Below are 26,065 nucleotides of genomic sequence, written 5' to 3'. Positions count from 1 at the left end.
CTCAAAGGCCAAGGGTCACATGTCAATCTTTTTCTCAGCAGGTCCAAGTCAGATGTCAGGGGTCTGCTCTTCTCTTACCAAGTCTCCCACAGTCTCCCTCAACTCGCGCACTTTCTCTTCCAGATTCAGGTTCCGATCTGTCAGCATCTCCACCATCTCCTCAGCACCCAGAGCAGCATCCACCTGTGTTACGGGGAGGATAGGGAGAAGGGCTGCTGGAAGGTACCTAGAAAGAGGAGGCATCAACTGATAGGAGAGTCAGGTGGGGGATTCTGGGTGAGGGGCTGGGCTCCCCAGACCTGCTCCTTGAGCTCATCAATGGTGCTCTCTGCCTGGCTTAGCTCCTCCTGCAGACGCTCCCGCTGTTGCCTCACAAGTTCCAGCTCTTGGTTCTTCTTTTCCATGAGTTTCTGGAGCTTCACATGCTCCTGCTTCTCTGAGGAAGAAAGATCCCGCATCCTGCAGGGATATGAGGAAGACAGAAGGAGGAAAGCACGTGTCAGAGTCTCTGGCGATGGGTGCTCTAACACATTTGGAGACACAAGAGTAAGCATCAGAGGCAAGCACTGAAGACCCTACCTCACCAGGGCATCCTTCAGGCGGGCATTCTGCTCCTCAAGCTGCTTGAGCTGATAACTGGATGCAGCGCCATCTGAGCCTGGAGAAGATCATTAACACTTTCAGGCATGGTTCTCACCAGACCGTTTGGCCCCCAGCAGCTGTGGGCCCCTTACCCTTCTCTTCAATCTCAGCCTTGAGGATCTCTAAGTCAGTAGTGAGCTCGTCCACCCGCTCCTTCAGTGCCTCCACCTCCTGCTGCAGGGACTCAGCCCGCTCTTCAGCCATCTCCTTGTCCAAAGTGGCCATCTCAATGGCATCAGCAGTATCAGCCATCTCCTCCATATAGCGTTCCTTTGCCTCCAGTGCCTCCTTGGCTTCCTGAGGAAGAAGTGGAAGTGGGAGGGGGTACAAGCACAGAGATGCCCCAGGCCTTTCTCACAGTATGTTCCAGGCTCCAGCTCCAGTCTAGTTTCCAGCATGCTTCCTTAGGTCTCAGGCTGCCCCAGCCACCCCCTTCATCCAGAGTCAAACCTTTCTCGCCTCCTTGAGGCGCCGCTGCAGGTCGGCCTGCTGCTCCTGCATTTTGCTCTTCCATTCCTGCACCTGCTCCAGCTGGATTTTGTGTTTCTCCAGCTCTTTCAGCTTTGCTTTGTCTTCTGCCCGTTTCAGTCTCAGGGTCTCTAGTTTCTCCTCCAGGTCCCGCACCTGAGCCCTTAGTCCCTCCTCCTCCTGCAAAGGAGAGGCCTCACGGTCTGTGCACAGCCCACTCCTCCTCTCCACCAACACTGAGCTGGCGCAAAGAACACAAGAAAGTGTGCAAACATCACCCAGCCCCAGGGTGGCCAACAGTCAGTGGCAATAAGAACATCTGAGAGGAAACCGTAGCACAGTATATATGGGGAAAGTATGGCATAAGGGCAAGAAAGGAAAGGGTGGCTCAGTCAGTAGCAAGATATCCATAGGCTATGTCCTCACCCTTTCTGATCCAAGTTCTAGGTCTTTGCCAACCCCAGGAAATTTTCAAGACACAGCGGGTAGCCACAAGCCTCTGGGTGTCTTGATTCTCCTTTACCCCTACCCCAGGCCTTACCTTGGATGGGGAAGGAAGCGGGGGGACTGCTCCAGGAGAAGTGAGGACCGGCGTGGGGATGATGGGTGCTGCCAGCGGAGTCTGAGCCGGGGTGCTGGGCTCACTGCTGCTCAGCTCACCTGCTGACGCTGAGCCAGAGGGGCCCAGGGAGCTACTGGCCCCAGCCACCCCAGTACTGGCTGGGCGGGTGGGCTATTCAAAGAGGGTAGAGGCAGACCAGAAAGAAAGCAGAGGATAGGGGTAGTAAGAGGAACAGAAACACAATATGAGAATATGGCAAGGGAAGGAGACAGAAAAGGGAAAAAGCAGAAAGAGAGTATCAAAGCACAGTGAGAAAAGAAGAATGAAGGGGACAAGGAAAATGATACAGAGAGGCAGAGAGAGATAGTGACAAAGGACAGGGGGAGGATGGAGGCAGAGGAGAGAGGGAGGAAAAGATAAGAGAAAGACATAAGATTATAAGGCTCCTCGCTTGGCACTGACTCCACATTCCTCCTAGCTCTGGCACTACCCTTAAGAGCAGAATCCGTTATTCCCTAGAACCCCCATCTATGACCCACTTGTGATCATTCTAGCAACTTCATTATACTCTCAGTCCCATCCTTGCTCCAGGTCTATGCCCTCCACCCCTAGACGGAAAAAGCACAATGTAATTTTCAGAGAAGGCTGGGCCAAAAGTGGGGGTGCCAGGCTCTCTACCCCTGCTAAGCCCTCTTTGGGAGTCAAGCTGAATCTCCCTCTCTCAGTCTATTTCAGGGGACCCTGCAGGTAAAAGGGCCAAGGTGAAAGTTGTACCCCTAGACTCCCCCTTGAAAAAACTCTTCGTCATCTCCCCCAATCTGGCAACACTATCCATGCCCCTGTGGGGCAGGGGAGAAGGTGGGCAGAGGAGCTGACCTGAAGTTCAAGCCCTGGAGCAGACAGGCCTGCCAATGTGCTCAAAGTGCTGAGCCCCAAGGTCTCCCAGTGGGCTGACACTCAGAGATCATGTGCAATCCTCAGACATCCCCACCCAAGGTCTGTCACAGACACACTCACCTCCTTATCCCCTGACATTTTACATGGCCAAGTTCATCTTTCTTCCAATCCCTCCCATCAAAACTGGTCAAAATTCCCTTGTTCAAGAAAGCCTGCTTTGATTAACCACCACAACCCCATTCATTTCTCTTTTGCATTCAAGCTACTGGCTTAGACAACCTCCTAAAAGCCAAAAGCCATTTTCCCCAGGAGGCGCCTGCCAGCACTGCGAACCGCCCCCCCTTTCCTCTGAAGAGAACCCAGGATACACTATGACGAACTTTCACTTGCTCATACACGTGCCCTCATACATCCACATGCCTGAAACGTGTGTGTACACTCAGCAGTGGCTCACACAGGGGCCTGTTTTCTCACCTTGGGTCGCCGAGTTGTGGTCTGGACAGGCAACAGGAGCCAGAAGAGAAGTAGTCAGGAAAGAAAGGACAATGGCAGAAAGACAGAGAGCAAAAGGGACAGCAATGAGAGCAGAAGAAGTAACAGAAATGGGGCTACAGTTAGCCACCCTCCCCCCCATCCCATCCCCTTCTCCCTTCAGTGAATCACTGTATTCCTACTTCAGGAACCCAGAATTCCTGTTCCCCTTGGTTCCTGCTCCCACTTTTGTCCAATCCTTGCAGGCCTCACCCCTTCAGACACCCCAGAAATCCCAGAAGTCCATCTCTAGGCTGAGCCATAGAACAAGGAAGCAGCTAGTGAGAAGGTCCCAAGAGACCAGTCCTCCTGCGAACGATCTCTCCCACTCCAGTACAGAGCCAGAGGCCCCGCCCAGCCACCACTCCCAAGGACTTTCCCAGGTCAGCCTCTTCCTTCAAGTGCTAGACTCTACACAGAACTCCCTAGAAACCCCACGTGACGAGAGTAATCTAAGCCCAGAAATGGGAGATCAGGTCCCTAGGGTAGAACAATGCTGCTGTCCTCCCTCCCCCCAACCCCCTTCCCCAGAACCAGATCCTGCAGCAGTCCCGATCACTAGGGAAGAGGGCTCAGGTGTCAGGACCATGAATATTGCATTAGCAGAAGCCCAGAGCTCAGCAAAGTAACCCCACCCAGCTGTAGGAAAGGAGGTGGGGGTGGGCAGCAGCACAGAGAAACTACAGCCCCTTCAGGTTACTGCAAAATGGTAAGTGGACAATTAACTCCAATTTCCAAATAGCGTTCTTGCTACCCAGTATCTCACTGCTCTAGCCAAGACAAGATTTGGCTTGGGCCCTATTTCCAGCATACACTGAGGCCAATTCCCACCCCTCCTACCCTGGGCTAAGCTTCCATAGCTGTGGGTCAAAAACTATTCTAGGGTCCCCATCCCACCCTGGTAAAGTGCCCTGATACAAATCCTGGGGATTGGGGGATACTGGGAGAACAACCAAGAGGTATTCTAGCAAAGGTTGGGTGAGGCAGGCAGGCCTGCTAGAGGCACTGAGATACCTAGGCCTGCTTCCCTAGGTTCTACCACAGGAAACCCTCCCAGATCCGGTAGGCAGTAGAGGCTGCCTGAAGCCCAAGCCTGTGGAGGCCACTGGGTGTAAGGCCTGGAACACAGGCAGAGTCAAAAGCAGGCAAGGCAGTAAGCAAATGCCCAGGGTGTGGGGCATAGTGGTGACACACACCTCTCCCTAACCCGCCTTCGTCCTCACCCGCCTCCCCGACCAGGTAGACAGATGAAGTCAATCAGCCCCCACCCCCACCCCAGCAGCCTGCTGCCACCATTGCCCTGGCAACCCAGCAGCAGGACGAGAGCAAGCAAGAGTACCTTTCGGGCTGTCGGTGCCTGTCTCATCATTGCAGAAAACCAAAGAAAGCAAGGAGAGGAAAGAGGAGGGACAGAGGAGGATAGACAAACACAAGGAGGAAGGACAGACGAAGGGAGGGAGGGCAAGAGACCGAACAGAGGGAAAGGCGGCGGAGACAGGAGATTAGTGCATCAAATCCCAACAATGCAGTCTCAGCCTCCCGGTGCGGCAGCTTCCCAGCCTGCAAACGGCCGCTGCTCTGACACAGAGGCCCCCGCAGATGTGCAGCTGGATCGCCAGGCTCCGGCAGGCACCGGAGCGGTGCCTGGCCCAGTTCACCAGCTTAGGCTGATGGCAGCCTCAGTGGCCGCAGCACCAGCTCCACCTGACGTCATGCACCCACCCTCCTCTGCTCCATGGGGGTGGAGCCACTGCTCCTCAGTCACCTAGCAACCATCTAGGGCTTTGCTGGCTCCTCCTCCTCATGACAGTCATGCGCAGAGCTTGTCCTGCTTCTTTCTCCAAAGAACAGGTTTTGGCTCCTCTCTTCCCTCCCTTGCCCACCCCCAAGAGCATGCTCCAAAAAACTGGGCCAGGGGCTATCCCAGAAATGGCATTCTATGTGGCCAGGGCATCACTGGGGAGGGACACATGGCCTCTCTGCTCCAGCAGTCTCTCTCAACATACTCACATTCTGCCCCCGCCACCCACCCACCCACAGCCCCATTAACTCCACTTCTGTCTCTTATACAACCTGGCAACACCCTTACAGTCTCTCATCTGGCACACACATCTAGAGTGCCCCTCCAGCAACAGGCTTCAGCTCTGAGGAGCACACACAGTGACTAAGAAACCCTGGGGAACACGCATCTGGGTAGCAGCAGCTCTAATGACTGTTGGGCTCCTCTCCAACCATCCCCTGGTTGTAGACAGGTTAAAGCCTGTCTCTAAAGGGTTTCCAAAAAGAACTAAGCACTTTGCAGAGACATCTGAGTTTTCTTCTGCCTTCCCCTTCAAAGCATATTCTTTTGCTCTGGAACCAGCTCCCTGATCCACATGGGTGAGAGCAGGGGCCCTCTGCTTTGAAAAATAACTACTGGAGAGGAAGACTGGGGTGCCCCGGGGTGGGGGCACTCAACTGTCTGATTGACACTTTCCAACGTGAGTGCAGAAGGGTAGCATGGGTGGCCTAGGCTGGGCTTTCTCACATTTCCCCAGGCAGCTGCCAAAGCCCCTGGATTTGGGCTTTGCTCAGGCCCCAGCCCAGGGTCAGACCAGGCTGGGGCCAGAACTCCATAAATATCAGACCATAGTTTCGTGCTCTTCTCTATTCAAGGCCTGAGGTGAAATGGAAGCCCCAACTAGGAGACAATAATCAAAGGACAAAGCCAAGTTTCTAGGACTCTGAAATGGGCCCAGGATCCTTCACAGCATTATTTTCCTTATAACCCCATTCCCTACCAAAGCAAGTACCAGCATGTGGTCTCTACCATGGCAAGACTCCAAAGGACCCATCACCAACCAGGAGCTGGTTTCCTCCTGGAAAAGGAGATGTTCTCCTCTTCCCTCCCACAGCCCCAATCCAGCAGCTCTCCATGCAATGTCAGAATGGCCTGAGATAGGCTGACGACAAGGAAATCACAGAATTGTACATACAGCACAGTACATACAGGCCAGACAGGCACATGCAGGTCAAAAACAGCTTGGGCAGAGGCCCAAGGCAGGGGCTGGTTTGAGGAAGTGGTCATGGCAGTGATCTAAGAGTTTAAAGAGTCTATGGTGGGGAGGGGAGGGGAGGTGACATGATTGAGCCCCACTCCGATGATGGTTGATGAAAGGCTGCAAGGGGTAGGAGGCAGGCCTCAGGCACACCACCAGAGGAAGGAGGAGGCAGGGACAGACTGATGGGGCAGAGTTGTGGGCTGTGGGGATATTTATGGCCGTGCCCATCCACAGGCAGGCACATGAAGGCTCTTAGGTTTTCCAACTTGGGACTGTTCTTCCTAGGCTCTGTTCCCTGACCTCCCATCTTCCTGCAAAACCCCCTCACTTGGTACCTTCCTCAGCCCCACTCCCCCAGTCTATCCTTCCACAGTCGTCCAAGTTCGGGCTAAGTGAGAACACACTGTAACCCAGTAAATGATCTATTTCACACTGCTGCTATTTACAGTCAAATGCTTATAGTTTTTGATTGGGGAATCTTTGACTTGGAGTCCTGGGGCAGAGAGTCATCCCTAATGAGTGCTACCTGGGTATGGACACTGAGCCTGATGTTCTTGCACCCTTCAAAGGAACTCTGAAAGCCAAGGCCACCATTTCCTCTGGCCATCCCAGCCCAAGGTCACACACACATGCATGCAGCAGCCCAGGGACATGCAGGACAGCTGGGGAAGGGGCTCATGGCCCCCATCCACCCAGGCACAAATAGTAAACACACCACCTTCTTAGGCTTCAGTCCCCGCTGCATGAGGAGTAGGAAAGGGCAGAGTTAGAGAACAGATGTCCTGGGCATAGGTGTTAAGACCAACTCGGGCTTACACAGGTTAGATGCGGGTAGGGGGGAGTCAGGGTGAGATGAGTAGCCCCTCAAAGATCAGCTTCCAGGATGTTCATACCTTGGCCCAGAGAAGCTGCAGAGTCTGCAGCCCCACCTCACACACATCCTGCACAGAGTAGCAGAGAAGAACTAGGAAGCACCCTCTGCATCCAGCTTAAAACAGGAGGCAGAGGGCCCGGCTCCTTGCCATTCACTTGTGAATAGGAGATTGCTTCTTCCTCTATCTTCTACCTTAACCTTACCCTCAGACCCTTTAGATTGTTGGCATCTTTGGGTACCAAAAGGTAGGAAGTTGGCTACACTACTAGGGTCAGACCTGTCCTTCCTATCACCCTCAGCTCAATCTCATTTGACCCTGAACTTCTGGAGCCTATGAGTTTTTCCCTTCTACCACCTTTACTGTAACTCTAACACAGCAATTAATCCCCAGAAAGCCTCCTTCTTAGGGAAGTTGGAGAGACTAGAAGGCAACTCAGACTCACCTACTACTTCTACCTGCCTAGCACTGGGTACCCCCCCTCTTTCTCCTTCCCCTCCCTTTATTATTCCCCATTCCCACCCCCAAATCACTCACCAGTTTGCTAGTCTTTGCAGTTGTATCAGTTCCCTCTGTAGAAAGCAAACAGAAACAAAGTGTGTACTTGTATAGAGAGGTAGGGGGAGATATAATAAGGGAATATGGTGGTGATGGAAAAAAATCTTAGGATCTACTGTGGCCCCATGTTATGAGGAGAAGTCCTGGGGACTCCTCCTGGCTATGGGGAGGCAACTTTAAGTGGGTGGTTGTTACCTCTTTTGAGGACTTTTGAAGCAGAAGAATCAGGCGTCTCTGGGGAAGTAGTATCTGCTCCATCTTCAAATACCTGGATCTGAGGCCAGATTCAATATAGCCAGATCAATAGATTCAATATAGCCAGATCAAGGACGGCTGTAATATGGGCCCCTCCCCAGGCTCCAAGCAAACCAAGAGTATAGGGCAGCTTCCCTAAGGATGCATCTTCAATCTTCCCTCCCCCACTACCTTCCACTCTCCCAACCAGAGGCTTATGCCCATGCTCAGGAAAACGAAGTACCAACACATCAGCTGCACATGCGACAGACATGTGCACACAAGCACAGACACAAAAGAAGGGCGTGAATACCTGGGACTGGCGCACAAAGATGCCATGCCCTTCATCACAAGTGAAGTACTTCCTGCCTTGAACAGTTCCATCATTTTTGCCCTTTGCTTCATCCAGAATCACGCCTACCCATTTGCCAGTGGCAAACAGTGTGGCTCCAACATAGGCCACAGTGCCTCGGTGGCCTTTTCCAATCACCTCTACACGGGAGCCCACCCGCAGAGGCCGGGCGCTTGCCTCCGCACTCATCCTGCTGCCGCTGGGCGTCTGAAAGACACAGGTAAACACAGACAGTTAGAGGCCTCAGATCAAAGGTGGCATTCTTATGTATAAGAAATGCCTCAGCCAAGATGCTGGACTGAAAAACAACCAGAGTCATTTTCTTAAACCCCATTTACAGAATTGGGTGGACCCCCAAATTCCCCTTTGAAAAAATGCCAGTGATATTCTAAGATTTCTCCAAATTCCTCTGGAATCTGCTAGAATTTTTAACTTTATATTTTTTATAACAAATCAGAATTCATTGACCAGTCTGTGAATGTCACCACATGGCTGCTTTCTCAGGAGCACTGCCTCCTTAATTCTCTTCTCAGGAGGGGAAATAAGCTCAAGCAAATAACTCAGTTTAGACCAGGCTCCCCACAACCCAATGCCCTGACTCAGGAGTCTGAGCTGGGAAGACAGGCAATTCAGTGGGTGATCCTACAGAATCCTGTTTCCCCTTCCACTGTCACTTGTCTCCTCTGTGTTTCAAATGGTTTTCTTAGGCCTCACCCTTTCAGAGGCACACAATTGTGCCTCCTTCCAGACCCTCAAGTCACCACCTTTCCTTCCTGATCTGACTCCTCCCACCCCCATCCACAAACCCACCATGAAACCCCAGATGCTTCACCACAGCCCATTCAACCATTCAACTCCCCTTCTATCTGGCCTGAGTCTTGTTTGGTCAACTCTCTATCCCCAAGCTCTGGAGATTCTTCTCCATGCTATGTTGCTATAAAAATGAAACACAGGCCAAGTAAATTGGGTGGATCTACCCCTCGCTCTGTCCCCAAGACTCTGCTCAGTGGTCCAAATGAATGGTTTATCACTCCACAGATGGGCAAGGCAAAACAACAGACTAAGACACTGTCCTTGGGCAGCTCTTAGCTTCTGGCACACCCATGATGACTGAACACAATAGAAAATTAGGTCCCAAATAGGCCCATGGTTTAGAAGAAAATCACACTTAGGTCATTTTTAGCAATAGCAACTCCATGAACCAGGGGCCTTGCAGCAAACAGATGAATGAGGCATGATGAAGTGATACCATCATCCTAAAGACTCTATGGGAGACCCTTCTGATACTCTCATTTATAATAGCTTCAGAAAGGAGCCCTGGCAGAGCCAGGGAAGAGCCAGGACACCTCCCAGCCTATCATTGCCTAATTCCCTTCCCCAAAACAGCTCATCCAGGAAGGTGAGGATGTAGTTCCCAGAGGCTCCAGGACCCCAAATCACACTTGGAACAGCAGGATGGCTCTCATGGACCTGACAATAAAAGGAATTGCCAGTGATATAAAAGGCTGAACCCAAAGTCAGAGACTTCCCCACTTTCCAACCCCAATAAGCCTCTCAGAACCAGGGGGCCACAACAGTAGCTACAGATTCAATCTCAGAAGAGAAAGAAAGCAAGTAACAAATAACAAAGCAGCTCTTAAGAAAGGCTTCACTGTAAGACCTCTCTGAGCCATCATCCCCATTCTGAGTCTCCAGGATAGTCTGGACCCCCTCAGGAGCCCCTGGTATGAGGGCCAATTAGAGTCAGAGGTCAGGCTTTGCTAGTCCCCATTTAGGGATCAACTCTGTAAAGGGAAGCCTGTCCAGCCTTACACCACCAGGGCTTCGAGGGCTCCTTAGAAAACACAGTCTCTGAGTGCCCTCAGCTGAGCTCCAGCCTATCTCCCCAGCCCCCACAGCAATGATGTCCACAGGCAGCCAGGCCTTCCCCAGCAGCCCTCCAGGGCCATCCCAGATTAGGGCCACTTACCCGGCTGTACACGTGCCTCTTGCTCTGTGCCATGTTGCTCACCCGGCCTCTACCCCCTCCCCCAGCTGGCCAAAGACAGAGAGAAAAGGTAGAAACCTAGGCAGGAGGGTCAGGGCGCTGGGCCCTCATAGAGGGACACAGGAGTCGTCAGGCACAGCCCTCCCCAGTCCATGGGCCTCACTCGGTGGCCTACACGGGTAGGGGTGGGGGCAGTGATGGGGGCTGAGGAGCAAGTCCCCTCTGCTGCCTGAGGATTCCTGAACCCAGAGACACAGAATCCTGCTTGCCAGCTGATGAGTCTCACTCTGCGCTAGTGCTGCTCTAGACTTGTCAGGAACCGTGCTAGCCTCTGGGTCCTAGTGCCCCCCTGCTTCACCTGGGCCAGGAACTAAGGGCTGGGCATACGCCACAGACCCTCAGCACTCAACTCTTGAGTACACTGTCCTACGGCTGGAAGCAGTCTTGACACGTCCTCCTAGTCTGTACCCACTCACCATCACTGTTCCCCTCTCCCCCAGGATGTAAGGCCTCAGCAGGCCCATAAGCATCAAGTGACACTTCAAAGCGATCAGCTGCCTAGAGCCTCCACACAGCCAAAATAAGGGTCTCTCATCTACCTTTCTGGTGCTCTTCTCTCTCCCTCCCCTCTCTAAACTCTGGACTCAGGGTCCAAATTCATGTGATTAGGGCCTGGATTTCAATCTCACACTGAGCCAGAGGAGGCAGGCCCTGCCCAGTAGGCAGCAAGGGAAGGGCAGTAATGAAGGCAACTTCACACACATAGCAAAGCAAGCCAAGTACCCTAGCCCCCTCCCACAAGGCTGGCAAAGGTTGCCACAGTCACCCTTCACCCTTTATGGTTGTTATAAGGGGCCAGGTTGTAAAACACAAGAGTATCAGACTCAACTGCATTACTAAAGGCAGTAGTCAAAAGCAGAGAGCCCTTCTTTCTTCTGAGGCCCAGTCCACCTCAGTCATCTGCCCCTTGTACTCTTGGCCTTGCCTCCTAGCATCTCAGACCCAATGAAATGGTTTATTTTCTACGCTTTTGTATTTCACAAAAATTCTTCAATAACCATGTATTACTTTTATAATTAGAATTGTTTAATTTAATGAGATTATGCATTCTAATGAGAGGTCTCCAAGGGACTATGTAACCATACTGCTTTCATTCACTGGCCCATCTATCATGGGCTAGGAACCAAAAGACCAGGGTCCCTGCCCCTACACAGCCAACAAGGTTGGCCTGGGGTCTGACCTATGGCTCCACTGAGTATGGTATGGATCTAGTTCCCTTGGGCCTAGGGACGCCTGTCTTTTCTGCACTGGGCTTACTTCACTGGCAGAACAGTGACTTTACCCTGCTCTACCCTCTTAAGATAGGCCAGGTAGCCCAACAGGAGAATGACAGCCAACATTCAGAAATATGGCCCCAAAACACAATTCCATATCTTCAGCCCTGGCCACACCCCCTAGGAAATAATCTCTCTCCTCCCTGCAAAATCTCCATGTCGCCCCCTCCTTTCCCTATTCACCATTACACAGGTGGGCAGGGCCAGGCACATCCTTGCAGCCTGGATCTCACATGTTCGGAGCACTTTACAGTCTATAGGACACCTTAAAAAAAGACATTTTACAGAACCATGGTTGAGTACTGGTTCTAGACTCAGGCTACTTTCCTGGCTTTACCACTTGGTAGCTACATAAACTTGGTCTAGTTACTTAACATCTCTATGCCTCAATTTCCTCATCTGTCATAGGGAAGTAACAAAGAACGTATCTCAGAGAGGTATCGTGAGGATTAGCTGAGATAATCCATACAAAGCATCCAGGACACCGCCTGGTATTTAATAAGTGCTAAATAAAAGTTAGCGAAGAACAATGTCATCATATATAGACATTACAATAACCCCATTGAGAGGTTGGCCAGGGATGATGCTGACAAGGCAACTGAGTCTTTGAGAACTGAGCAACTTCCCTGAAGACACACAGACTGTGAGGAGTAGAGCCAAAACTGGAAACAACCTGACCCAGAGCCCTCTGTGCTTTCTACTACCCCTCACCATTACCACAGACATATCTAGGCTTCCAAGGCCCTGCTCTTCCTGTAGGCCACACTGCCTTAAAAAATTCAAAAGAGCTCAGATCTAAAAATAGCCTCACAACTCACTAACCACATAGGTATCAATAGTCCCCTAACTTCTTGGAATCTGTTTATTTTCCTATGAAATGAAAACAATATCTGCCATATCTATGTCAGTATCATGAGGTTCAAAAAAGCTAAAGCATATACAGGTACCTTGTAGGCCAGGTGTGGTGGCTCATGCCTGTAATCCCAACACTTTGAGAGGCTGAGGCCGGTGGCTCACTTGAGACCAGGAGTTCAAGACCAGCCTGGCCGACATGGTGAAACCCCATCTCTACTAAAAATACAAAAATGAGCTGGGTGTGGTGGCGCATGCCTATAATCCTAGCTACTTGAGAGACTTTAGGCATGAGAATCGCTTGAAGCCGGGAGGTGAAGGTTGCAGTGAGCCAAGGTCGCACCACTGCACTCCAGCCAGGGTGACAGACTGAGACTCAAAAAAAAAAAAAGCACCTTGTAAAAAGTACAGAAATTATAGAAGTGCAAAGAATTACCTGACATGATACTAAATGGTATATACATCTACACAATAAATATAAGAAATTATAGACAGGAGAGAGGTGAACTAGAAGGAAAGGGAGTACCTAAGCATGCCTTGAATTATGGGGATTTTAAAAAATATGTGGAAAGGCCTACAAAGCCCTGTAAGTTGTGAACACGGTATGAAAAGAGGCAGAAATAACTTTGCTTGACTAGCGAATAGTAAAGAACACTAGCTTAGCTGAAGTAACGAATTGTAGATGGTTATTCTATCAAACTATAAGCCTTTGGAAGCATAGCCCACACCTTTTCCTCTTTATGATCCAATAGCCAGTAGGTAGCTCATGGTCAAATATTTATTGAATAAACAAACATCTTAACATTGCAACGTACTGGGAGGTAACTGTGGGTAGGCAAGGAGTTTAACATCAGGCAGACAGAGAAGGACTTGATCCAATAATAACAGGAAGGCAGTCTTGTTCCTGAGCAGGAGACTGCATAGTGAAAACTATTTTAGGAAGATCAAACTGATGACACCTGCAGGATGGAGTGCAGGCAGGAGCAACCTGGCAAAGACAGGAATAACAGAAAGGAGGCTGCTGCAACATTTGACACAGGGTAAGGAAGGTTTGAACCAGGATCAGAAGGCCTTGTAATAGATCAAACATGAGGAAACAGGCAGCAGGCCTACATGGGCTCTGGAGACAGGCCTGAATATACCTTTGGTTCTCCTCTGAGCAAGATATTTAACTTCCTGAGTCCCGGTTACCTCAACTGCAAAAAGGAAGAAATAATGTTACCTCACAGGGACATTTTGAAGATTAAATAAGATTTAAGTAAAGCGTTTAGCACAATGTCTGTGTGCTCAACAAATGGTAGATATCATCTTCATTCATTATTTTAAGAGAATATCCACGATGACTTGTGCACAGTAGTGACTCAAATGCTGCAAGGATAAATGGATGGGTCAATGAATGCATGAATAAGTAAATGAATAAATAAACTCAGGAGTTTTCAAGCATGAGAAATGTAATAACTGAAACATTAACAGAACTGAAAAAAATGGGAGGAGAAACAACATGTTAGGAGAGATAAAATGCGTCCTGTTCCTAGGGCCTTCTCTGGGGAAAACTTAATTGCATACACGAATACATGTACTTCACTATCTCCTTCAAAAATGAACCTGTGATGTAGCCAAAACAGATTCCATTCTCTCCATTCCACAGATGACAGAACTATGTCTCAGAAGTCAAATGACTTGCCCAAGTCTCATAGCCAAAAAATGGCAGAGGAGCACATCTGAATATCTCTACGGGTAGGTGCTCCTTCCACAGCATTACTGGGCCCAGGCCCATATCCCACAGGACAATCCTGGGTTAATGTTACCCCAGCCAGGGAGGAGACAGACACCTCTTGGATTTCTAATCCATTTTCCTCTCCAATGATATTAAATACCACTAAAATATCTAGAAAAATGAGAAGAGAGGAGGGGAAAAATCTCTGTGTCTGATAAATAATAATCTCTGTGTCTGTCAATAGTCTTAGAGAAATTTTAGGAAATTATAGGAAAATAAGATTTTGGAGAATGAAAAAGGAGAAAGTGAGGAGGAAAAGCCTCTTTTCCACCTCTACCATTTCTCCCCTGTCTGAACCATTTCTACCTTGTTTTTACTGGCACCCCAGCATCCTTTGATACCTTGATCTCCTCTTGTCTCACCTTATCAAACCTTGATCCTGGGCTAACCCAACTGTCTGCTTTCCCTGCTTTCCCACTCCTAGAGGAGCTTGTCTGAAACCCAGGCAGTCTGACAGCAAGGCAAAACTATACATCTCTGAAAGCACTAGTAAGGAAGAGATAAACGTGGACCTAGGTCCTTCAGGAGTCAGAAAGGAAAAGGTCTGCTTACTGAGTGGTAAATGGAGGCTGGGAGACTGGAAGCTTGGAAAGCTGGATTCCAGATATTCACAGGACCCCAGAAGACAACGTACACAGAGCTTTTTGTTCCTAGGTCCTACTCAGTATCTGCCTTGCGGATTTCATAGATAAGGCCTACACACTCAACGGACTTCCTTCCCTTCTCCAGCTCCTCATTACCCTAAAAAATGTCTACAAACCCACTCCCACTCTGAATGCAGCTCTACTCCATCTCAAAATGTCCCCTTTCCCCAGAAATATCCAGTGACTTCCAGGCCCACCTCCAAGGGCCCAGACCTCTAAGAGTCAAGAAGAAAAGCTATGCTATATGCTTCACTTATCTTCAATACAGGAACTTCTGCAAGAAGGCAAGAGGCACTCAGCCCTGCACTCAAGAACCTCAATCCTCTCAGTGGTATCAGAAGTCCTACTTAGGCTGTTAGAAGTTCCTGCTGATTCCTCCCCCTGAATCAACCAGCAAGTTCCTGGCACTAGGACCCTGTAGACAGGGAACCCTGAGCCTGCGCTCTAAAGAGAGAGATGCACCATTTCACAACTTCAGCAAAAGCCAAAGCAGCCAACAAAGCCACAGCCCTATCGGCTGTACTGGGCTCTGCCTTTTGGGCAGCTCGCCGGCCACTCCCCAAAAGCAGAGCATTCCATCCTTTCTCTTTTTAAACCCACGTCATCATCTGATCATAATGGAAATCAATCTCCTCAAACCACCATGCAAAGGCGTATCCATGGCAACCTCAAAAGGAAGGACACAGAGATGATGCTTCAGTGGCTGCAGCAGGAAAAGGTAAGTCCGTTTCTCTTCCATCCATGCCATCCCATCACTCTCTCCTTTCACTCAAGTCAGGTATACAGCTTACCTACAAATTGTATCTGTCACACAAACTGAGAAAACACATAAGGTGAGTTAATAATCATTATGTTATTATATAAGGTTTTAGATCTGCCTGTCTCTCTGCCAAGAAAAAATTCTCCTTTTCTAGGTGATAGGAACAGGGACAAGGTCTCTCTTCTTATTCACCTCTCAGATGACACAATCTCAGCCCACAATACCTGACAAATCACTATCGGTCACTTGTCTTTCTAGTCAGGATGCTGGAAAAATCACTCAAGAATATCCGAGTTTCCCCATGTAGTTGTCAAAAGCTGACAGCAACAGTGATCCCACTGTCCTGCCCCCTCCATGCCACCATCATGCCCACAAACTGGCATGGTAAGATTCCCTCCTTAGCAACCCTAGACTCTAGGCTCTCAAGGTTCAGAAACCGGGAGTTGGGATTAAATTTCTGTCTTCTCTGATGCCTCAGGAAAAGGAATCCATTTCTGCAGAGGTAAGAGATTCATCAAATACAAGTGCTACTAATTCTCTATGCCTCAATTTCCTCTTCTGGAAGAAAGGGATAATAACAATAACTTTCTAACAGGATTGTTGTAAAAATCACATGAGAATGCCTGAAAAGCACTTAGAACAGTGCCTCGTATAAACCACTCAATAAATGTCAGCCATTATTATTATGAGAAAGATGAAGGGGAGGCTTATAGTGTAGGATTTCAGTTCAGAGGGTACTCAACACTCTTGGAGCTTATTTCAGTTCCACTGTCTTCCTCTTTCCTCTTAACAGTTGTTTCAAGCTTCCTTTACATTTTCAAGTCCTTACTCCCACCCAAGCCAACACCAGCATTCCCACCTCTCAGCAGATAACCTTGCTGAAAAATAAAACTGGCCCTATTAGGTAAGAATTTCTTTGCAAATTTAGATATATCTGCATGCATATGTCATTATCTCTTTCTTCCTAAATTCCTTCCTTTCTTCCAACATTCCTCTTTAAAGAAAATGGTATCCCCTTCTTTTCAGGGCCTACCCCTTCCCCTCTCCTCTGAGGACTTGATTTAGCAATCGTCTTTTCTCTTGTGTCTTCATTGCACCCTGTCTACTGGATCTTACATGGCATCAGAAAACCCATAAACAAGACTTTTCCATTCTAGGAAAAACAAGTCCCTGCTACCTCTTCCACAAGCTGCCACCATTCTGTATTCTTCCTTTCTCTGCTGAACTACTCAAAGTGAGTACACATTCTCTATCTTCACTTCCCATCTACTTCTCGATCCATTGCTATCTGGCTCCATCCCTACCACTCCACTGAAGCTGCTCACACTTTAAAAGAGCCCTGGTGACCCCAATGTTCTACACAACCTCAAGGTGCATTTCCCAAGCTCATCCTAACTTGATCTCCCTGTAGCAACTGAGATTGTCAATCCTTTTCCTGGAATTTTCTCCTTTCCTAGCTTCCTGGGCAACATTCTCTCCTACCCTTGCAAGTCAATCCTTCTCATCTCCTCTGTCATTATTTTCAGCCTTCTATAAGCGTGGCTGGGAGACCTCAACCATTCCCACAACTTCAACTACCACTCATACTTACTGCCCCTAGACAGAAACTCTTCTGAACTTCAGATTCATATCTCACTGTCTGCTAACTGCCACAGAGCCCTCAAGTTCAATATGACCCAAAACACACTTGGTATCTCCCCCACCAAAAACAAACAAACAAAAAAAAGTTCTTCTATATTCTCTCTTTGCTATTGGCACCATCATCCACTCAAAATAGAAAACTGAGTCATCCGCAACAACTCCCTCTCTTGTTCTCAACAACCAATTTAGTCATTATGTCTGGTTAATTCTGTTTCTCCAGTCTCTCTCAGATTCATCCTGTCCTCTCTATCCCCACTGACCTAATCCTTAGCTCAGCCCTAAACCATGTCTATGATATTACAAGAGTCTCCCAATGTCCCTGAACCAGGTTCTCTCCCTTCAGTCTATTTCCACATTTAGCTTCCCAAAATACAATCATGTCATCTTCCTGCCTAAAAGTCTCCAGTGGCTTCTCTGCCCACACAATGAAATCTTTTTAGCACTGCACTACAGGCCATTAACAACCTGGCCTTGACCAAGCACAGTGGCTACACCTGTAATCCTAGCACTCTGAGAGCCCAAGGCGGGCAGATCACTTGAGGCCAGGAGTTTGAGATCAGCCTGGCCAACATGGTGAAAGCCTGTCTCTACTAAAAATACAAAAATTAGCTGGGTGTGGTGGTGGTGCATGCCTATAGTCCCAGTTACTCAGGAGGCTAAGTAGTCCCACCTGTAGTAGCTATAGTCCCAACTACTCAGGAGGTTGCAGTGAGCCAAATCTCACCACCACACTCCAGCCTGGTTGACAGAGCAAGACTGTATCTCAAAAACAAAACAAAACAAAACGAAAAACTGGCCTCAAACTGGCACAGCAGCCTGCAGACCCACCTATACTCAGGAGGCTGAGGGGGATCACTTGAGGCCAGGAGTTCAAGGCTGTAGTGCATGATGATCTTGCCTGTGAATAGCCACTGCACTCCAGCCTGGGCAGCATAGTGATACCCCATCTCTAAACAACAAAACAAAAGAAAACAACGTGGCTTCATCATGAATCTGGTCGCATCAATCACCAAAGTTCTCTTTTATTCCAGCCACTTGGATCTATCTGCCTTTCCCTTTATGCATCTGCAAATGTTACAAATGTCACCAGGACAATTCTTCCTCCTCATCCTTCAAGACTCAGCCCAATTCTCACCTCTTTCCTAAAGACTCTCCTGGCTTCTCCATGTGGAGCTAATCATTCCCTCCTCTGCGCTCACAGAGCACTTGAGACATATCTCCATTTCAATACCACATTCTATTTAAAATATCATCTCTTACTCTACTATGAATTCCTCCAGGACAGAGGATTGTATCCATCTCAGTATCTAAGCACTCAACGTAGGGCTTTGCAAAGAGAAGGTATTCAATGTTGAATAGATGCCTGTACCAACATCACACTCAGGATATAAACTGGCTCTGACAGTTTTCCCTGAGAGTAGCTCCACTCTTGAAGACCACCACCATTGGGGAAATCACCACTTATGTGCACATATGTACGCACACACACATCTCTCCCCCAACCCTCAGTAAACATGGCTCTTTCCAATCCAGATAGAAGCCTAAGAAACTAAAAGTGCAACAGCCCTAGGTCCTATGGAATTTGGTAGTGACACTAAATCTCAATCCTGTATACTTTCAGGGTAAAAGAACCACAGAGACAGCTCTAGGTGAGGTGCAAATCTCCTGGGAAACAGCATTAGGAAGGATTTGGGGCAACAAGGGCCCATGCTCTGCTGTAGTGAAGCCCTTGGGGAGGCCAGACTAAATAGCTAACCTGTCCCTTGATCACATTCAACTAACATCAGCCTGAATCTCAAAAGGAAAATGACACAAAGCCAAAGTCAGAGTCTCCAGGATGGCAAGGACCTTAATATAGATATGAATCTGGCAATATTCCGGCTCTTACCTCTTCAGGGGACACTGAGGACTGAGTTCCTATTTTCCTTGGTATGGGACAGATAGCCCAAGTGCCCCCAGTATCACCTAGTAGCTGTAGACAGGCCAAGCAACCTGGGAATCATCTATAATCCCTTTCAACCTATAACTCCAAGCAGCTGCTAGCAATGATAGAGCTGGCAGAGTAAAACCTAGAGTGGCAGTTGTCAATGGTATTATGATTCACCCAACTACTTTGACTCCTCCCTAACAACTTCTTCTCCTTTGTACCCTCATGGTCAGTCAGGCCCCACTTATCAATTCGTCCTTAGTACTGCCTCCTGCATCTTTCCTTTCTCCTCCATTATCACTATCACTACTTCAGTCTGCCATGTAATAGCTTTGAAAATTAAGGCAAATCATTTACCCTCTTTGGTGCATCATCTACAAAACAGCATAACAGCTGCTCTGCCTACCTCGTAGGAATATTAGATCAAATGAAATCATGCCTGTGAAAAGTTCTGTAAAGTGTCATACATAAATATAAGGTATTATTATTATCAACCTAAATTGTCTAATATTGCTATGTGAAGCCTATCCAGCTCTGTCTCCCGCTCCTTCCCTAGTTCTAACCACCTTATACATCACAGTAAAGCACATACATCTGCTAAAACACTGCTTTGTCCCTACACCCATCTGCCCGACATCTTTCACTGATAATCTCATTTCTTACTATAATCAAACAATCCTGGATTCAACAGATGCAGTCCCATCTCTGCACCACTGTCAACTGCTTAAGATATTTTTCTAGTCTTGCAAGCCACACCCATCCTTCAAAGTCCAGTCGAAGCCCCACTACACTCCACACAGAACAAAGACAAATTTAAGAAAGGGATTTCTTAAACATAATGGAAGAATTAAATACAATTCCGCTTAGAAAAATCATAGTAGGCACAGCTGTCATCTAATACTTGGAGTCAACATTTTAGGAAGACGGGTAACACTTCTTTCCTGTTTGATTGTTAAGAGATAATCTAGGACCAACAGCATGGAAGTTGCAGAGATGTATTTCAGCAACATGAAGAACTTCCTTCTTGAGCTATTCCAAGAATAAAATGGGATGCCCTATATGTAGATAATTGCCCATTATTTTAAATGTTCAAGCCAAGCTGCAAAATTTGCCAAATTGGCAAGAATATTTTAGATAGAATTCAACACTACAGGGATAACTCGACTAGACTCACAGAATTTTAAATCTGAAAGAAATATTTGAGATCTTGTAGTCCAGACTCCTACCTTATAGGCCTGGACAGATTAAGTGACTCTCTCAAGGCAGCACATCTGTTCTGGAAAACATAGTCTCTAACTTTCAATCCAGTTATCTATACTTTTGCTACTCAGATTGTGTTCCATGGGCCAGCAGCATTAGCATCACCTGGGAACTTGTTAGAAATGCAGAACCAATCAGAATCTGTACTGTAACGAGATCGCATTACATGTGCACGCCATTAAAACTCAAAACGCACTGACCCATACTGCCCCTTCTAAATCCTGAATTTCTAATTCTGGAACTCCAATTCCCAAACGGTTCCACATGTTAGCCAGAGGCATCACCCAAGAATAACAGTATATCCTAGTAAAATTTTCAAAATTCTACATACCATATCCCCAGTTGGAGATTCATGGTAAATATTATTAGCATATTAAAGGCTCTGCAATATTCTGTAGTAAAGTTTAACCACGAATTTTCCAACAGCTTTTGAAAACAAAATGCCTTTTTAAAAAATAAAGTTATCATTATCTCTTTTAACATCTCATAGCTTAGGCTTTGGCAGTACATTAAGTAAAAGATGTCAATCTCTACCTCCTAGCTCTTCGCCTCTCGGTACCTTAAGTATACCTGAGTAGCCAGTGGTCAACATGGGTTTGCTGCTCTCCTCACTGCAATAAATGACGGTAAGTTTTCAAATCCCTGCCTCTAAAACAGCAGAGATCCTTATCTGTGTGATTTAGCTGTGGTTCTGTCTAAAGACAAGGGATGCGCAAGATGACCTCAAGGATCATCTTGCCAGCTAAGGCGGACCCCAGGAGTAGGATCACACACACAAGCCATATCCAGACTCCCATGCTGTGAGTCCTTTACGATTTTTCTCCCCGTTTGACACGAATTTCTCAACCATGTGCCCACAAGAAACCTGTAGCTCAGTATGCATTCAGGGGCGCCTCAGACGCTCGCAGGAACGGAGGGGAGACCCTTGCAGTTCTGGAGGAACTCTAAGGCGCAGTCACTCTGATCCCAGGAGAACACTGCTAGGCTGAAGAGCTGAGGTGGGTCAGACCGGCCTCGGGGCAAACGCTCAGGCGGAGCCCCCAGACCCCGGCAAGCGCCCACCCCTGCTCCAGCCCATCCCTGCCAGTCCCCGCCCCGCACACCGGGCTCGGTCCCCAGCCCACCGCCGGCAACCTCACGAACACGTAGGGGGCCGGCGGAGCAGACGGTTGGCAGAGTCGCGCCTCCGTACCTGCACTGTCAGGGGCTCCGCGCCCAGCTCCGGCCCCACCGACGACCGACGCCCAAGACCCTGCGGGGCCGGGCCGGCCCCGCCCTCCCCGCCCTCGTGGGCTGCCCGACTCGCCGCCAGACCCTTCCAGGACGGCCCAGAACCCTTCGGCCCAGAGGCCCAGAGGCGTTCTGGGTCCAGTGAACGCTCTTTTCCCGCAGTCCAGCCCTGACTGAAAACTGCGCGCCGACCGCAGCCGGGATTACATCAATCAGGCACAAAGCTGGACACCTGGGACAGGATAAGCGCACGCGCACTGTGCCTGGGAAGCCGATTAGGACCATAAGAAATCGGCGTGTCGTGGCGAGCGCCCTCTTTCGGCGGAGGGGAGAAAGCGCAGAAGGGGTGGAGGACTCATTTGCAAGTGTTAAACTGCTAATTAAAACAATAGCGATAAACCATATCTCCTCCATTAGCCTGGGGGAGAAAATTAAATGTTGCTGCTACTCAGTGTTACCTGTCATATGGGGATACAGGCATTCTCATGCGCTTATGATGGGAATGTAAAATACAAATTTACATAATGGCATTTTAAAATTTTAGACATAGGTTCAAATTCCTTTTTTTCTTTTTTTAGGACAAGGTCTCGCTCTGTTGTCTAGACTGGAGTGCGGTAGCACGCACAATCATGGCTCATTGCGGCCTTGACTTCTCAGGCTCAGGCCATCCTCCCACCTCTCAGCCTCCGTAGTAGCTGGGTCTGCAGGCGCGCACCATCATGCCCTTTTAATTTTCGTTTTTTTTTTTTTTTGTAAAGACGGGGTTTCACAATGTTGCCCAGGCTGGTCTCGAACCCCTGGGCTCAAGCGATCCAATCGCTTCGGCCTCCCAAAGTGCTGGAATTACAGACATGAGCCACCGCACCCGCCTGGGTTCAAATTCTAACTGCAATTTACTAGCCGTGTGAAATCTAGAGTTAGTTATTTACCCTCTCTGTGCCTCTGTTTTCTTATTTGTTAAAGTGAGAATGTTAATGATGGTACCTATCTCATTATGTTTTTAGAAGGATTAAGTTAATCCATGTAAAGAGCTGGAAATATAACTATTGTAATGTTATATTTATTTCAGTTAATCTCAGATTTAAAACAAACTGAAAAATTCATAAAGTCGCTGTAAGGGGCAGTAAGCAGTAGAAGGGATGCATTGAGTATCCCCTTTATTACTCCCCCCTTTTCCCTATTTTACCCTCTAAATATTTATAATTATTATTTTGAATAGATAATACGTTTACATGGCTCAAAAATCAGAACACTATTTTAGAATATACACAGAGAAACCTCCCTTCAACCCTGGTTCCCATCGACTCCATCCCCCTTGCCTGCTACAGATAATGCTTGTTATTAGTGTCTTCTTGTTTATCTTTTCAGTGTTTTGTGCAAATATAAGCTCATATGAATATATAGTCTTACTCCTCCCATTTCTTATGCCAAATGTAGCATGCCAGATACACTTGGCATAAGTTCTGTTCACTTAATCTATTCTGAAAATCTTTCTAAATCAATAAATTAGAGCTCTTCCTCATTTTTCAGCTGCTTAGTACTCTATTGCATGGATACACATAATTTATTAACCAGTTTCTTCTAGTTACATACTTTATTTCCAGTCTTTTAGTATTACAATGTTGCAATGAATCACTTTGAACATAATGACATTCCATATGTGAGCAGGCATATCTCTAGGATACATCTTGGTCAAATAATAAATGTATCTATAATTTTAGAAGAAATGTCTTCCATCTCCTTCAATTAAAGAAAAATAAAAAGTAAATATAAAGACTTTAAAAGATACTGCATATACATATTTTTAATTGTCGTAAAGCATACATAACATGAAATTTACCATTTTAACCATGTTTAAGTTCAGTGGCACTCAGAACATTCACATTGTTGTGCAATCATCACCACTATCCATCTCCAGAACTTTTTCACCTTTCTGTACCAAAAACAAACATGTAAGCAAACAAAACCCTCTGTGCCCATTGAACACTAGCTAGTGAGTGAGTTTTCACAAGATCTCATGGTTTTATAAGCGTCTGGCATTACTCCTGCTTGCACTCACTCCATCCTGCCGCCCTGTGAAGAAGGTGCCTGCTTCTCCTTTGCCTTCTGCCATGATTGTAAGTTTCCTGAGACCTCCCCCACAATGTGGAACTGTGAGTCAATTAAACCTCTCTCCTCTCTCCTTTATAAATTACCCATTATATTAGTCTGTTCTCACACTGCTAATAATGACATACCCAAGACTGGGTAATTTGTAAAGGAAAGAGGTTTAATGGACTCACACTTCCTCATGGCTGGGGAGGCCTCACGATCATGGCGGAAGGTGAAGGAAGATCAAAGTCATGTGTTACATGGCAGCAGGCAAGAGAGGGTGTGTAGGAGAACTTCCCTTTATAAAACCATCAGATCAGGCCATGCATGGTGGCTCACACCTGCAATCCCAGCACTTTGGGAGGCCGAGGCAAGCAGATCAAAAGATCAAGAAATCGATAGCATCCTGGCTAACATGGTGAAACCCCATCTCTACTAAAAAGAAAAAAAAAAATACAAAAATTAGCTGGGCATGGCGGTGAGCACCTGTAGTCCTAGCTACTCGGGAGGCTGAGACAGGAGAATCGCTTGAACGTGGGAGGCAGAGGTTGCAGTGAGCCAAGATCATGCCACTGCACTCCAGCCTGGTAACAGAGAGAGACTCCATCTCAGGAAAAAAAAAAAAAAATCAGATCTCATGAGACTTATTCACTATCATGAGAAGAGCATCAAAAAGACCTGCCCGCATGATTCAGTTACCTCACACTGGGTCCCTCCCATGACACATGGGAATTATGGGAGCTACAATTCAAGATGAGATTTGGGTGGGGACACAGCCGAACCATATCATTCCACTCTTGGCCCCTCCCACATCTGATGTTCTCACATTTGAAAACCAATCATGCCTTCCCAACAGTCCCCCAAAGTCTTAACTCATTTCAGCATTAGCTCAAAAAGTCCACAGGCCAAAGTCTTATCTGAGACAAGGCAAGTTCCTTCCACCTATGAGCCTGTAAAATCAAAAGCAAGTTAGTTACTTCCTAGATACAATGCGGGTACAGGCATTGGGTAAATACCTCCATTCCAAATGGGAGAAATTGGACAAAATGAAGGGACTACAGGCCCCATGTAAGTACAAAATCCAGTGGAGCAGTCAAATTTTAAAGCTGCAAAATGATCTCCTTCGACTTCATGTCTCACATCCAGGACATGCTGATGCAAGAGATGGGCACCCATGACCTTGGATAGCTCTTCCCCTGTGGCCTTGCAGAGTACAGCCACCTCCTGGCTGTTTTCACAGGCTGGTTGAGTGTCTGTGGCTTTGCCAGGCACATGGTGCAAACTGTTGGTGGATCTATGATTCTGGGGTCTGGAGGATGGTGGCCCTCTTCTCACACCTCCATTAGGCAGTGCCCCAGTGGGGAGTCTGTGTGGGAGCTCCAATCCCATATTTTCCTTCTGCACTGCCCTAGTAGAGGTTTTCCATGAGGGTCCCAATCCTGCAGCAAACTTCTGTCTGGACATTCAGGTATTTCCATATATCCTGTGAAATCTAGGTAGAGGTTCCCAAACCTCAATTCTTGACCTCTGTGCACCTGCAGGCTCAATACCACATGGAAGCTGCCAAGGCTTGGGGCTTCCACCCTCTGAAGCAATGGGGTAAGCTGTACCTTGGCCCCTTTTAGCCACAGCTGGAGAGGCTGGAACTCAGGGCACTAAGTCCCTAGGCTGCACGCAGCAGGGGGGCTCTGGGTCCAGCCCATGAAACCATTTTTTCCTCCTCGGCTTCCTGGCCTGTGATGGGAGGGGCTGCCGTGAAGGTCTCTGACATGCCCTGCAGACATTTTCCCCATTGTCTTGTTGATTAACTTTTGGTTCCTCATTACTTATGCAAATTTCTCCAGCTGGCTTGAATTTCTCCTCTGCTTCTTTTTTAAGTATAAGTTCCAATTCTAAACCATATCTTTGTGAATATATAAAACTGAATGCTTTAACAGCACCCAAGTCACCTCTTGAACTCTGCTGCTTGGAAACTTCTTCCACAAGATGCCCTGAATCGTCTCTCTCAAGTTCAAAGTTCCACAAATCTCTAGGGCAGGGCACAATGCTGCCAGTCTGTTTGCACAGCAAGAGTGATCTTTACTCCAGTTCCCAAAAAGTACCTCAGCTCCATCTGAGACCACCTCGGCCTGGATTTATTGTCCATATCCCTATCAGCATTTTGGTCAAAGCCATTCAACAAGTCTCTAGGAAGTTTCAGACTTTCCCATATCTTCCTATCTTCTGAGCCCTCCAGGTTTCTAGGAAGTTCCAAACTTTCCCACACTGTCCTGTTTTCTTCTGAGCCCTCCAAACTGTTCCAACCTCTGCCTGTTACCTAGTTCCAAAGTCACTTCCACATTTTCAGGTATCTTTACAGAAGTGCCCCACTACCTAGTACCAATTTACTGTATTAGTCTGTTCTA

At 47.8% G+C, this 26,065-nt stretch overlaps 1 protein-coding gene across 13 annotated transcripts in view; it reads right to left on the bottom strand.

Annotated features, from left to right (window-relative positions):
• The window catches only part of DCTN1 (dynactin subunit 1), a 30,480-nt gene extending 8,728 nt beyond the window's left edge, over nucleotides 1–21,752 (bottom strand). Inside the window, exons 1-13 of one of the 13 annotated variants that reach the window (XM_019020909.4) lie at nucleotides 21,532–21,752; nucleotides 8,119–8,364; nucleotides 7,767–7,845; nucleotides 7,551–7,585; nucleotides 6,860–6,880; nucleotides 4,440–4,457; nucleotides 3,044–3,064; nucleotides 1,652–1,843; nucleotides 1,093–1,290; nucleotides 735–939; nucleotides 580–658; nucleotides 300–459; nucleotides 79–183 (exon numbers count right to left, since the gene is read on the bottom strand). In XM_019020909.4, the coding sequence (XP_018876454.1) occupies nucleotides 79–183; nucleotides 300–459; nucleotides 580–658; nucleotides 735–939; nucleotides 1,093–1,290; nucleotides 1,652–1,843; nucleotides 3,044–3,064; nucleotides 4,440–4,457; nucleotides 6,860–6,880; nucleotides 7,551–7,585; nucleotides 7,767–7,845; nucleotides 8,119–8,346 (1,341 nt within the window). In that variant the 5' untranslated portion in view covers nucleotides 8,347–8,364; nucleotides 21,532–21,752. Of the gene's footprint in view, nucleotides 1–78; nucleotides 184–299; nucleotides 460–579; nucleotides 659–734; nucleotides 940–1,092; nucleotides 1,291–1,651; nucleotides 1,844–3,043; nucleotides 3,065–4,439; nucleotides 4,839–6,859; nucleotides 6,881–7,550; nucleotides 7,586–7,766; nucleotides 7,846–8,118; nucleotides 8,365–10,126; nucleotides 10,478–21,531 lie in introns of those variants that run through there. The other 12 variants (XM_004029453.5, XM_019020907.4, XM_055378104.2 and 9 more) reach the window with 12 other exon arrangements.
• Between the last annotated feature and the right edge of the window lie 4,313 nt (nucleotides 21,753–26,065).

The sequence above is a fragment of the Gorilla gorilla genome, chromosome 12 (assembly GCF_029281585.2).
Source record: "Gorilla gorilla gorilla isolate KB3781 chromosome 12, NHGRI_mGorGor1-v2.1_pri, whole genome shotgun sequence".
Taxonomy (NCBI): domain Eukaryota; kingdom Metazoa; phylum Chordata; class Mammalia; order Primates; family Hominidae; genus Gorilla; species Gorilla gorilla.
Note: the sequence above shows the minus strand (reverse complement) of the source record. Positions and strands in the feature narration are given on the sequence as shown.